The sequence below is a fragment of the Hordeum vulgare genome, chromosome 1H, assembly GCF_904849725.1.
Source record: "Hordeum vulgare subsp. vulgare chromosome 1H, MorexV3_pseudomolecules_assembly, whole genome shotgun sequence".
Classification (NCBI taxonomy): Eukaryota; Viridiplantae; Streptophyta; class Magnoliopsida; order Poales; family Poaceae; genus Hordeum; species Hordeum vulgare.
This window is the reverse complement of record NC_058518.1, coordinates 336,954,858-336,967,520: the sequence shown is the minus strand read 5'-3', so window position 1 is coordinate 336,967,520 and position 12,663 is coordinate 336,954,858. Positions and strand designations below refer to the sequence as shown.

The window sequence follows — 12,663 nt, the reverse complement described above, 5'->3', positions numbered from 1 at the left end:
TTCTTTTTCCAATAAAATGCTGATGCATAATAAGGTGATAAAGCAATGGTGTGCCTTGGTCTGTCTTTGGATACGGTGTTCAATGATCTTCTCACCTTATTAGGGCGAGGAGCTCACGCGGCTCTGCATATCCTTTTGAGACTAGTCCAACTTAGTTATGTATATTTGGTTTCTCGTAAATTTGTTTCTGTGAGTTATGGTGGCACATCAATATACAAAATGTGAAGCTAGGAAAGACGATTTTTGACAATTAAGTGTAGACTTTACTTTATCTTTCCTCGCAAAAAGAAGACGACTTTACTTTTATCTTAATGCATCTGTTATAATGGCACAACATGTTCTTACCAAGAGGAAGAAATGAGTTACCAATCAACATCTTTTCTACGTCTCTGCTTTACATATGCCATGAGATAAATCAACACAGGTGAATCAACAAGAGAGAGGATGAATTGACAATGAGCCTACGCAATCTCTGAGCCTCTATTCGTTGTGCAGTTTTTCCTGTATAACATATTAGCCAGTAATAATACCAGCAAGAACGTCACTTTTCCCTCTTGAATATATAGTGTAGACTAGGCATAAAGCATCTAGCCAACTGTCAAGAGCCTCCCAGCTATCAGCAACCTGTCACAGATTCCATTCGTAAATATCGAAAAACATATATTATCTGTACTTCAATAGAACAAACTAATAAAAGCAACTGGCAGATACATACCAAGAACCTAGGTCCATGAATAGTATCTACACAAAGGCCAGCACCAGGTGGCAATGTTAGATCAGCGGATGCTGACACAGAAACAATATCCTCGACAGCTATTCGGGTAGACTTTCTTCCTCTGTCCATATGACCATCTGATGCAGGCTGTCCAGAGGCATCGGCCTACGATTTACAAGAAACCAATTAGATTCAGAAAAGCAAGGCCATACAAAGAGCAGGAACAAAAATCAGTAACTCCAAACTTGCACTGGAATAATTGTCCAAAAAGAACAGGGATAAACCTGCTGGAGTCCCTCATGGTTCAGAACAAATTGTGATCTCACCCAATCTTTGTGTGGTGCAATGGCATTGTTGGCTGGAGGAGCAGTCAAATATCCCACTTTGAGGTATGGCAAAGGCAACTGCATCATTTAATATGACAACAAGACCAATGTTATTCTTCCATAATCAATAACAAGATAGGATGCCAATACCATCTAGAGGACAGAAATGTGTCAAAATTGACAACTGACAAAGCAATATTCAAGAAACCAATTTAACCAGGTTCAAAGCCCTATACCCTAGGCTGCTAGCTTTGTCATGAATAGAGTTTCGCAAAAGCTGTTCAATAACTAAACAACATAACTTGGAAAAAATATACACATATCGCAGCCACATCAACTTCTTAGCTATTACAGTATTAGGTAACAATAGACCAATAAAAAAGAGTGTCAGGAAATAGAACTGAACCTTACCATCAAGCGGACTAGTCGCAAAGCACTGCGATAGACCTGCATTAGACGAAACAACACTACATGAATCCTCAAGTTTTTAAACACAAGAAACATAAGAGGCAGTTAGCAGAAAAATTAACAAGTACCGAGTAATTTGGTTTCAATGCGTGAGCAGCTGCAACATAAATAGCAGACTGACTGTAAAGCTCATTAGGGGATACGTCTGGTCTCCCAGATCTCATGGTATCCTCAGCTAAACCGTACTGCAACATTAAGAAGGGCACAGAAAACGGATTATGTTATTACTGTTCAACTTATATTCAGCTAATGCATTCAAACGGAGGAGCTCATACCGACTACACTAAAAGCGTGTCAATATGTACAAGAACCACAGTTAATCAAGTGAGTTACTATGGAAGGCAGGAAACGTACCAAGACAGTTCCAAGGTTGTATATGGCCCTATGGAAATCAAATTGCAATTGGATAGCAACACGAAACTGACGAGGCAGCGGAAGTGGGTGTCAGTAATTTATCACAGATATATCTTTTAGTGAACAAATCACGTAAATCATTCACAGACCAAGTAGTAACAATATGCATATACCTTACTTATAGCTGTTTTTATGATGGTTTGTTTCTCCCGAGCAGGAACAATGGCGCTCAGTTCCTGCATTGCAAATTCATATTCTTACAAATGAAATGATAAAGAGCGAATAGGTAGGAACATTCCAGACCCAAAAAGCAAAGATAACAACACATTACAAAATATAAGTACCTGTAGTCCAAGACCCCAATTATTCAGAGCCTGCAATTAGAGAAGCAAACAAGTTAAGGTAGAAGCAGCACTAATATGACAACTGAATGCTTAAAAGATCAAAATTAAGAAACTGGAAATCGTAGTGATTCATAATGTGTGTAATAACTTAAAATGAATAAAGAAGGTTTCAGAGCTGACCTGTGGGCTATTCCAATTTAGCTGAACAGCCTTCTCATAATTCAGTATTGCCTGGAAGAAAAGGGAAATTGTATAAAGTTGCATGCTACTCTAGTTCTTCCCAACTACAATTATTTAGGTACGGAGGGAGTATCATACTTCACCTTAAACTTAAAAGTTCTAGACAGTACAACAGTATATTTGGCATAAAAAGGAATAACTGTCAAGCTTCTGATATAGCACAAATATATTAAAATCTCTGGTATGTACATCAGAAATGTCATGTATCTTGGTCTTTTGGGTGGGTGGGTGCTGGCAGAAGTTAAGCTAATGTACCCTTGGAACAGACAAATTACAGTTTCCATCTATTTAGCACATGCCAAAAAGTTAAGAAGTCACTTAGAGGAGCAATATGTGCTTCAGCAAAAAAACTAGCGCTAGAACAAGTGATTCCATTGACTGTTTTGAGAAGGTGAATTTAACCCAAACATCATGGAAGTAAAACACATGAACAAGAATCCAAAATCCACCCAATAGCCTGGTTTTATAGAATGTACATGAAACCAAAGGATACTCAGAGGGAAAAAAACATGGGAAGATTACTTTTGTAATCCTCTAGGACTTCTTTTTTCCATCCTACCATTCCAATACGGAATTTATCTCTTTTTGAATCTGTTTTTTTCCCAAATAGATTATGACTTCAAAATTTCTAACAAATCTAAGGTAAATATATAAGAAACTAAGCATTAAGTGCCGGTATGTCACTGTATAAATATAGTTTGCCATGTGTTCCTCAGAACATCAAGTTCATCTTCTATCAGGGATGAGGTTCCATGCTGCTTGCTATTCAACTGGTCAAAGTGCAACCTTTTTCAATCAAGTATGGAGTATGCAGCCAAGTTGTTCTATATTATTTTTTTAGAACAAAAACGCATTTGATCATCTAAACAACAGAATCAACAAAAAGTGCATCAATCGCCAAGCCTCACAGCCACTGCAGACCAAGTAAACTAATAGCAGACAGACATACTATCTGGACACAGTGACATGAGAAAACTTCAGCGTTTAACACAAACAAAGCCTATACACATGTTAACCAACCTGTTTCCAGAGATCTTCGGCTTCTTTGGTACGACCTCGGATTTTAGCCCGATCAGCAATAGCAATGGCCCAGTTATAGTATGCCTAAAAGGTAAAATAAACGTGTCAAAAAAAGAACCAATAGTCAAAATGTGGATGTGTCTGTCAGGATATGATGTGATCGACAGTTAGCATTTATCCACTGGAACCATGAGACCACACTCTGCATAATGAGCAAGAGCGTATCACAGGCTAAATAACGACCATGTCATAGTATTTTGCATAATATAAACCCAGAGAACTAATAAACTATCAATTCAAATACCAAACCAACATAACAAATAAGAAGCTTACATCATAAAGAGTCGGGCAAAGTCGGGTAGCTTCGGCATACTTTTTGCAAGCCTCCTCAAGTAACGCGTCTTTGGAGGAACCAGAATTGGGGTCCACATTGTCTGCACTCTCCTAAAATAATAGTTTGAAAAGGGTGATTACCTAATAACCTTAATATCAATCTTGTGATGTCCATTTTGCATGCATGTTTAAACGATAAAAATCCAATTCCGCATTGATCACAATAAGTGTTAACAAAATTACTGTGCAAATATGGTTTAAGGGCTAGAGATTTACCTGGAGGACTAGGGCCCAATTATAATATGCATCAGGGTCATCAGGATTTCTTTCAATTGCATTTAGATATCTGCAAAACAGATCCTTAAGACTCGATAGCAGTAAACAAAAAAATACAGATGAAGTTCACGAAAATTTGGAGTCGTTACAACATTGGGGGAGGAAAAGAATCAGGGAAGTTAACTAGGTATGCAATGAAAAGATACGCAATTTTGCGTATTCTCAAAGAAAAACTAGGTAAGCAAACCTTTTTCCAGCAAAAGAAAGAATCCTTTGGCGAGAACGACCTTCGTCGTCAACTCCAGTGACACTGTTTATTAATTCCATGGCTACATCATGATGGGATGAAAACTGCTGCATGCTCTCTTGGCTGGAAAGGATTGAAAAAAAAAATTAACAGAACAGTTATCATTAAGAGCATTCTTGCAGAATTCTTGTTGGTAAAGAACAAAAAATCAGTAAACAGTTCATTTGTAACGGTACGATCGATTAAAAGAACAGCTGCAACTTGGCCACGTCATGCAAGACAGCTTGTTCAGTCTGAAATGAAACACTTCTATACCAATACATATGGAAAATGGAATAGACTTGTACTGTTCATTTTTTAGACAGGACAACACAACATCAACACCTAAGATGTTGCAGAATTGCATGCCAATTGCCGCTACCCTGATAAGAACTACGAAATGACACTAGGATAACTGATCAGTAGTAATATGTAGCGAGATGATAAGCTTCCAGTCATCACTGTACACAGGTGAAAATTGACAAACACGATTTAGTTTGTGGGATCCAAGTCAGACAACATCATCCTGCAGTGTTCTTTTCTCATTTGACTAGCTCACACAGAACATGCTCACCTCTCTTACTGCACAAACATATTAGCTGCATTTCCAGACAGACAACAATTTTTGCTATGTTTGCGCAAGCGTTCTTGTTATGAGATGGCAGATGACTATAAACTTTTTTGCTTCGAACACACACCCAAATGTAAGAAAAGGCTGCGTACAGAAGACCCAGAGTGGTTGGATCCTTCCCAGGACCCTGCGCAAGCAGGAGCTACGTGCACCGGGCTGCCCTTACACACCCAAATGTCTGTCATTTCTACTAGAAAAAAAAAGCATGAATACATACGAGCCCGACAACCCAAAGCAAAACTGAAACCAGAAGGGGAGCAGAGCAAGAAAACAAAACTGTATCTTGATTCATCATCATTCCCATCAGTCAGCCAAGGAGTATAAACTATAAGATGCAATAGTACAATCCTAAATAACTAAATAAGAATAGTTAGTCCGTACACTAAAAAAAGAATGGTTACTCAGTCAGTGACGTATTAGCTCAGTGATGCATATGCACCAACAACTCCATCCAAACAGGACGCTAGAGTTCTGCTAGAATGGGGGCCACTAATTTGCTTTGCTGAAGTAACACCACTGATACCCCGATAAATTATTACATCCAAAAGTAAGCAGTGTGGCAACAGGGGGAACCAGCAACTGCATAACTGACCAGCAGTTCAATTCAAGTTGGCAAGTAGACCCAAACCCAAATATAATTGGGGAAAATGTCTTCTATTTCAACTGCTAATCACCAAAACAAAGCAACACCTCGAATGCACAATTCAAATAGGAGTAGATGACATGGGTCCCAACGTGAAGGTGAAGCCATGAACCAATATAATGGATTCAGTTATCGATGCAATACTGAACGGAGTGACGATCGAAATGGCACGGCACAAGGACGCGCGCGGCGTCTGCACGAACCTGGACGAAGGACCCTCGGCATCGGCGGATCCGCCCCCGTCCCCAACGCCTCCGCCCCCGTCCGCCTCGCCGTCCTCCTTGATCTCGCCGAGGAGCTCCCGCGCGGTGAACGGCCGGGACCCGTCGGCGCCCAGCGCCGCGTTGGCCTCCTCCTGCTTGGCCGTCGCCGATCGCGGCGGCTCCTCCTCTTCCTCCCTCGCCTCGTCCTCCTCCACCTCCACCTCCACCGGCGCCTTCTCACCCGCGCCGTCGGGGAATTCCCCGCCGTCCCCGGGCACGGGCCCCGCGGGCTCCTCCATGGCACGAGCCGATCGGCGTCAGGTACACGATCTGGGGGCGGCGCGGCGCAGGCGTCTCACCGGGCACTCACCTCTCGTGTCTGCGTCTCGTCTCGCGCCACACGGTCGCGTACGACTGGGCAAACGGAAACGGTAGCGATCGCGCGAGGCGGGCGGGCGTGACTCCGCAAGCTGACGTGCCGAAACGGCTGAAGCCCGATTTCAGCCCAGGGGAGGAAACGGCCCGGCCCAGGGCCGGCGTGCGAGGGGCAATTTAGGAAACACGGCCGCGACGGGATGGGATGCGGGAGGGGCTCAAATACAGCAGGCTCCGGCGCCACCGCGCACGCGGAACGGGGGCGCTGTCCAAAGCGCGTGATCCATTTCCTCCGTCCTCGCTCGGTGCGCGCGACACTCCGCCGGCCCGTCCCCCTCGCCGGCGACTTCTCGCCCTCCTCGCGGCCGCCCCCAGGTGAGTGAGAGCGACCGGACGGCCAGCCAACCAACAGCGACCCAACCGCTTTTCTCCCCCGACGACGTGTCGTGGATCTAGGCGCACGACAAGGAGGACTCATTTTATTTATTTATTATTTGGTGGTGTGGAATTATCATTCTCTCCCCCCTCCAGGCAGGCAGAGCGTGTTGCGACTTGCGAGCCATGGCCGGCGACAAGAAGGTGTTCGGCTTCGAGGAGGTCGCCAGGCACAACGTCACCAAGGACTGCTGGCTCGTCATCGCCGGCAAGGTGCGCTTCCCTCCTTTGTTTTCCTACTCTAGCATCTAGGGGTACTACTTCTCATGCGAGTTCTGTAACTAGCCTGTCGAGCACTTTGAGCTAGATGCAACTCAGGGTGTCATCCGTCACATAGTTCCGAGTCCTGGAGGATATATAATACTTCTAGATGCTAGGCTTCTTCATGGGGTGGAATTGAGTCTGCTGGGCTCGTAGAATTGAGTATTCTTGTTGAGCTTGCTCAAGTCAAATCACCCTAAGCAGATCTGTTGAGCTGCTGATACTTTGCCCACAACGATGTTCTCTGGCAAGCACATAGTCTTATGAGGACAAATATGAAGTGATTTATTTCAAGTTTGTGTTCCAATTCCAGACCAGTTACAGCCTTCTAGCCTAGGTTCACTCCACATGCTTTTACATGCACCTTCCTCTTCTGCAGATGTGCATATTAAGTTATTAACTAGTCATGGTGGAAGGAAACGAGTTAATTAACATGTACTCCCTCCGTTCCTAAATATAAGTCTTTGAAGAGATTACATTAGGAGACTATATACGGTGCAAAATGAGTGAATCTATACTCTAATGTATCAGGGTGATTGATTCACATGGACGTGGTTGATGTTGGGTAGCCCCACCAAAATGGTGTCCCTGCAGTATGTGTGGCCGACATGTTCGTTGGTAACCATTTCAATTGTGTGGCCTTGAATGTTCCAGTGTGGCATGTACGGTCTAGAGTTTTCTCTGCACCCAGTGGATTAGATTCCGTTGGAGTAAAAAAAATACCCAGCAGGAACTGAGAAATTTACCTGACGAAATTCCCGTTATGTGTGCTGCAAAACATGCCTGACTATATCAGCTCATGTTGTGTAACATTTCAGGTGTATGATGTCACCTCTTTCATGGATGAGCATCCTGGTGGAGATGAGGTGCTGCTGGCAGTAACCGGTGAGCCATTTTCGTAGTATTTCATAACTGTTGATCAGACTTTGGAAAGTCTTGCGCAATTTTGATTTTAATATTCAAGCCTGATCACTACTCTCCAAATATAATCAGGGAAAGATGCAACCAGCGACTTTGAAGATATCGGACACAGTGATTCCGCAAGGGAGATGATGGAGAAGTACCACATCGGAGAGATTGATGCTTCAACCATCCCAGCAAAGCGTACATTTGTACCTCCTCAACAAGGGTCCCATGTCCAGGCCAAGGATAATGACATCCTCATCAAGATCCTGCAGTTCCTTGTTCCCATTTTTATATTGGGTCTTGCATTTGGTATCCGGCACTACAGCAAATCTGAGTAGGCTGTTGGTGGCGAGTTGCTTCTGAGAAATAGCTTTCAAGTAACATGGTTTGAATTAGAACAACATAATAATGGTATTGGTTGGCTGGTTTCATTTGGTGGCAGTGTGTTGTCTTATTGATCATACAAGGCACTCTGAATTCCAAACGTCCATATGTATGCCCAGATTACTCCAATTATGTTTACATTCTCAACATATGGAGTTTCTACATTAAAAAAAATGGCTGACGAGAGTGTCTAAAACTGAAGATGGAAAATACTCCCTCCAAGTAAAGAAATATAAGGGCATTTAGATCACTACTTTAGTGATCTAAAAACGCTCTTACATTTCTTTACAGAGGGAGTATTAAACAATCAGCAATTCAGCATAAATATGGTCAGCAATTCAGCATGCATTGTACTCCCTCCGTTCCTAAATATAAGTCTTTTTAGATATTCCACTAGGGGACTACATGCGGAGCAAAATGATTGAGTCTACACTCTAATGTATGTCTATGTACATCCGTATGTAGTTTTTTTAATAGAAACTCTTAAAAGACTTATATTTAGGAACGGAGGGAGTAGTGATGTTCCCACAAAAATGTATCTTAGTCGGTTTCACTATATGTACTGAGCATACTCTTGCAGCTATACACGCCAAAAAGAGTTGAGCAACACTTGTAAATTCCAAGTTGATTTTATGAAAGCAGAATCCCTTTGAGTACACCATTTGCAGTAACTGAACTAAAGGTCTTTGATATAATTTACCTCCACACCTCCCTTCAAGCATAAGGCTTTTTTCTAGCTACAAATACACCATGCAAGACCAAATTGTATCCATCCACAATCCAAGAAGTAGCAACAGATGACAAGATCCACAGATCTGCTCTGTGCAAAGAACAGACATACTGTGACGGGTTCCACACGCAGAGAGAGGGCACGCCAGAAAACAAGACAAAAAATGTTTCTATCGATAACCTCATACAAGATATTGTATATAACAGACATGTGATAACGTGAAAGCTACCAGGACCAATCATACAGATATAAGCATGGGTAGATCCCAGCTACTCGATCCTGTCTTGTACGGTCACCACTAAATCATGGGCGTCGTCCAGGAGCTTCCAAATGTCCAGCTGCCCGGCCATGCTGTTACAGTCCCTAATGATCTCATCCATGCTGCTATAGCTCTCTATTATCAGTTTCCTCTTCTCCAGTACACTGGCTGCAATTGCATACAGCAGCAGGTCATCTGTCGGAGGGGCTCCAAGCCGAAGTTTTCCCCAGGACGATCTTGTGATCCCAGCACGCCTCGCTGCCTGATCGGCCCACATCACCTCCCACAGGCTGAGGGTCTGCTCGAAGGTGAGTTCCCTCCGGAACATCACAACCACCATTCTATAAACGAAAAAGCAGTCTGCGGCTTCGAGCATCTCCAGGTGCCTGTAAAGATGGAAGTCCTTGGTTTTTATTATCTTGGAGACCATGTTGAGTTGCCTGCGGATACCCACTTCGTCGAGTCTGAAGTTGTGGCGGGCTTTCCTCATGAAACCGGCAAAGCACCAGAAGGCTTCATCGTCTTCCTCCAGCACAGCAAGGAGAGGTGCAAGGAGGTCGCTCATGCCCTGGCAATAGCCAATTTCTGGGTCATACGTTGCGTAGGCCTCAAGTATTGCAACAAGACGCGACGCATGATGGATCCTATGTGCTTCCAAGTGCTCATAGTCTTTGAGACAAACAGCTGAAGCAGATTCAATTGCCTTCTCCCTGGTAACAGCGGCTTGGGATGGAGAGTAGGAAACCCATTCATTGTTAGCACGAACTGCATCCAAACGAATTATCCTTTGCCATGTCTCAAAATCCTCAACTGTCCGTGCAGACTTCACAGGACGGGCATCCTTAGATAACTTAGTTTCAGCTTCTATACTTCCTCCTGTGTTCAAATATTTGGGCAGGGGCATACTTTCTTCTTCATCCTCAACTGAAAACTGGTGCACTGAGGCCACACCATCATGGGATTCCACATGGGTCACATCACTTTTCTCACTCTCATTGTCATCACGTGAATTAGATGAAAAGGGGTTTTCATCCGCCTGGTTCTCTAGAATTGCTTTAGTTGTCTTATCCTGCATTTCTTGCTCTGAACTAACACAAGAATTCTCTTCCTCGGTCGTGATATGATCTTCCACGCTTACTTTTTCAGGTTGTTCTTCAGATCCAACAGAAGTAACAGATTCTTTGACTTTGCCAGAACTAATGCTCTGTTTGTGATTGACTGATCGCTTGCTTTCTTCATTGTTTTTTCGCAAGCAATGTTTCCTTAAGAGCAGATATCCCTTCCTACATAAACCATCCAACATTGTCATGTTTTACTCTAGACCACCCGGAAACAACATTTACAAACACTAAGTGTTCCTTAATTAAGGAGCAATGTGTTTCAGTAGTGGTAAAGAAAACGATAGTGAAGACTGTGGACAACCATGTTGGGTTGTTAGTGGAATGTTTCTCTTCCAAACATGGACTGGAGTCATGAAATATGGTTGAAAAAATGTTGTACCTGTTATGGACCTTAACTGCTTCCCTCTCAGCTGCTGAACTATTCAGGCTATAACTGCATGACAGTCGAAAAATCCAATTACTTGAAGGTAAACACACTTAACTACAACCCTAAAAAAACACTCTTGACTACAGACCACACCGCACATGTGACTAAGTATATGAAATTCCCACGATGTATTTCTTACCGTGATAAGATATCGAATCATATTGTACCTGCCAAGGAAGGTTGAACTATGTGCAAAATTGGTGTATTCATAAGTTTTCCCTCATATACTTAGTTCAGAGTATCAGTCTAAAAGAGTACGCATTAATTTTGATACTACAGATGGGCAGAAGCGGAGGGCAGGTCGCCTGAGAAAATCCAGTGGAAAATACTAATTTCCACATTTACGTACTAACATAAATACAAAATTATGTTTCTATTAAGTTCGCCCTATCCATGGTTCTGTTCAAGTCCCAAAACTGAAACAATTAAATTATAAGGCATAAAGCCTCACTCAAATACAGAAAAGATGCATCATGTCAAAAAAGGAACATCAACTGAATCCGTTGCTAAAAATACAAAACGATGTTAGCATGAGTTCCTGATGTGCAAGTATCTCGCGGATCTAACTATACATCTGGAAGCATAGCTATAACTGTCCTCGGATCACAATGTTTAGACTTTAGAGTACTTACACTCCCAAAATGAAGGGCCAGACCTCTGCTCTGATGCTCGGCTCAACCCCCTGTCACGAAAGCAGACAGCTCAATATAATGACTTCGTAAGCTAGATCAGGAACTCACAAGATGGTAAGGAAATAAGAAACAAACTAAGCTTCACTATATCTTACTCCGTTCCGAACTCTCTTCAGTAGCTTGACACCGCCGTCGTAAAACTTCCCCTCCGGCGTGAACAAGCCGCGCCATTCCTTGGGCCCAAGCGCGGTCTTCCTCCGGCGCCGCCATGGGGATTTGATCCCGCCCCTGCATCCATCCAGAGCGCGCGTATTATGCAACTAAGGGGACGAAGCACAGGACCACCTTCGGCAGCAAGGGGGGGAGGGTTTGGGTCTGGTGGTGGCGAACCTGCGGGAGGAGACGACGATGGCGACTAGCGCGATGCCGGCCGCGGCCGTGACCCCGACGGCGACGGCGGTGTTCCAGCGGCCGCCGTGCGCGCCGGCGGGGCCGAGGAGGCCGGCGACGGCGCGCTCGGCGAGGCCCCACGCCCACATCGGGCGCAGATGCCTCCCTGATCGCTCCACGGCTCCCCCCCGGTTCTTCCCCCGCCGCCGCCGCCGCGATCCCCCAGCTCTGCTTCCTTCGATCGATTGGGATTCCGGCCTCCGGGTTTCTCCTTTTTGCTCTTCCTTTTTTTTCTCCCTCTCTCTGCAATTCTCGCTGCCCCGTCTCACGATTTCGACGAAGTGGTGCGTGCGTGCGTCACCGACCGACCGGGGCCGTCTCACGGCGCTGGGTCGGATCGGTGTGATACGTCATGCGTAGGTTTGGACATTTGGTGCCTGGCGAAATTACAATATATACAGTTTTTTTAATAGGCACGTGTCCGTGCGTTGTCACCGAGTCAAATATTTTCATCTCGATAATTTGATTGTTTGGATATATGCATGGTAAGTAAATTAATACTATGATTGAGCGGTGTAAAGAAAGGCGCGATGAAATATGATGCGGATCGAATGACGTAACTCCGTGTTATTGGAAAAGCTAAGTTAATTAAGATGGAGTTTAAAAAAAACTCCCCTATGCCCGTCTGGCTAGGGTTTCTTTCCTCTTAGGCGATCCCGATCGCCTCTGAGTCCTACCTGTACACCTCTCCCCTCCGATCGCCCCCGAGCTACGTCCACCTTCGCCAAGCCCGCCGTGTCGTTAATGCGGCTCCAGAACTGGTAATGGCGTCTCTCTCCGACGCCCACTCCGCCACGAATGGCGGCGGCGCCGCCGCGACTGTGAAATCGAATCTGGGTGACTT

The 12,663-nt window shown here is 44.3% G+C and overlaps 3 protein-coding genes across 4 annotated transcripts; 1 reads left to right on the top strand and 2 right to left on the bottom strand.

Moving 5' to 3' along the window:
- Positions 1–273: 273 nt before the first annotated feature.
- LOC123434714 (protein HLB1-like) lies at positions 274–6,400 on the bottom strand. The gene is made up of 14 exons (XM_045115529.1): positions 5,840–6,400; positions 4,324–4,446; positions 4,077–4,146; positions 3,801–3,911; positions 3,468–3,551; positions 2,388–2,438; positions 2,208–2,237; positions 2,037–2,099; positions 1,864–1,929; positions 1,578–1,694; positions 1,453–1,488; positions 1,000–1,119; positions 716–880; positions 274–624 (listed from the first exon to the last, which is right to left on the bottom strand). The coding sequence occupies exons 1-14, from the start codon at positions 6,136–6,138 to the stop codon at positions 514–516; spliced, it is 1,446 nt and encodes a 481-aa protein (XP_044971464.1). The 5' UTR covers positions 6,139–6,400; the 3' UTR covers positions 274–513.
- On the top strand, positions 6,400–8,383 carry LOC123434730 (cytochrome b5). Of its 2 annotated transcripts, none has more exons than XM_045115530.1 (4): positions 6,400–6,589; positions 6,750–6,862; positions 7,729–7,795; positions 7,904–8,383. In XM_045115530.1, the coding sequence occupies exons 1-4, from the start codon at positions 6,415–6,417 to the stop codon at positions 8,152–8,154; spliced, it is 606 nt and encodes a 201-aa protein (XP_044971465.1). In that variant the 5' UTR covers positions 6,400–6,414; the 3' UTR covers positions 8,155–8,383. The 2 variants fall into 2 exon arrangements, with proteins under 2 accessions (XP_044971465.1, XP_044971466.1); XM_045115531.1 differs by having other exon boundaries at positions 6,501–6,589; positions 6,746–6,862; positions 7,904–8,382.
- A 572-nt stretch (positions 8,384–8,955) lies between these two features.
- Positions 8,956–12,104, bottom strand: LOC123434698 (rab GTPase-activating protein 22-like). The gene is made up of 5 exons (XM_045115528.1): positions 11,760–12,104; positions 11,525–11,657; positions 11,370–11,419; positions 10,690–10,743; positions 8,956–10,472 (listed from the first exon to the last, which is right to left on the bottom strand). The coding sequence occupies exons 1-5, from the start codon at positions 11,906–11,908 to the stop codon at positions 9,200–9,202; spliced, it is 1,659 nt and encodes a 552-aa protein (XP_044971463.1). The 5' UTR covers positions 11,909–12,104; the 3' UTR covers positions 8,956–9,199.
- Between the last annotated feature and the right edge of the window lie 559 nt (positions 12,105–12,663).

What these genes read in the sequence shown, in the direction of transcription:
- LOC123434714 (XM_045115529.1), bottom strand. Translation starts at nt 6,138, where the DNA reads ATGGAGGAGCCCGCGGGGCCCGTGCCCGGGGACGGCGGGGAATTCCCC. An exon ending in TAAAAACAGCTATAAGTAAG is followed by an intron (nt 1,930 to 2,036) that starts GTATATGCATAT and finishes CTGCCTCGTCAG; the next exon opens with TTTCGTGTTGCTATCCAATT. An exon ending in ACAACCTTGGAACTGTCTTG is followed by an intron (nt 1,695 to 1,863) that starts GTACGTTTCCTG and finishes TTAATGTTGCAG; the next exon opens with TACGGTTTAGCTGAGGATAC.
- LOC123434698 (XM_045115528.1), bottom strand. Translation starts at nt 11,908, where the DNA reads ATGTGGGCGTGGGGCCTCGCCGAGCGCGCCGTCGCCGGCCTCCTCGGC. An exon ending in ATCGTCGTCTCCTCCCGCAG is followed by an intron (nt 11,658 to 11,759) that starts GTTCGCCACCAC and finishes GGATGGATGCAG; the next exon opens with GGGCGGGATCAAATCCCCAT. An exon ending in TGAAGAGAGTTCGGAACGGA is followed by an intron (nt 11,420 to 11,524) that starts GTAAGATATAGT and finishes CTTTCGTGACAG; the next exon opens with GGGGTTGAGCCGAGCATCAG.
- LOC123434730 (XM_045115530.1), top strand. Translation starts at nt 6,415, where the DNA reads ATGGGATGCGGGAGGGGCTCAAATACAGCAGGCTCCGGCGCCACCGCG. An exon ending in CTCCTCGCGGCCGCCCCCAG is followed by an intron (nt 6,590 to 6,749) that starts GTGAGTGAGAGC and finishes CCCTCCAGGCAG; the next exon opens with GCAGAGCGTGTTGCGACTTG. An exon ending in GGTGCTGCTGGCAGTAACCG is followed by an intron (nt 7,796 to 7,903) that starts GTGAGCCATTTT and finishes AAATATAATCAG; the next exon opens with GGAAAGATGCAACCAGCGAC.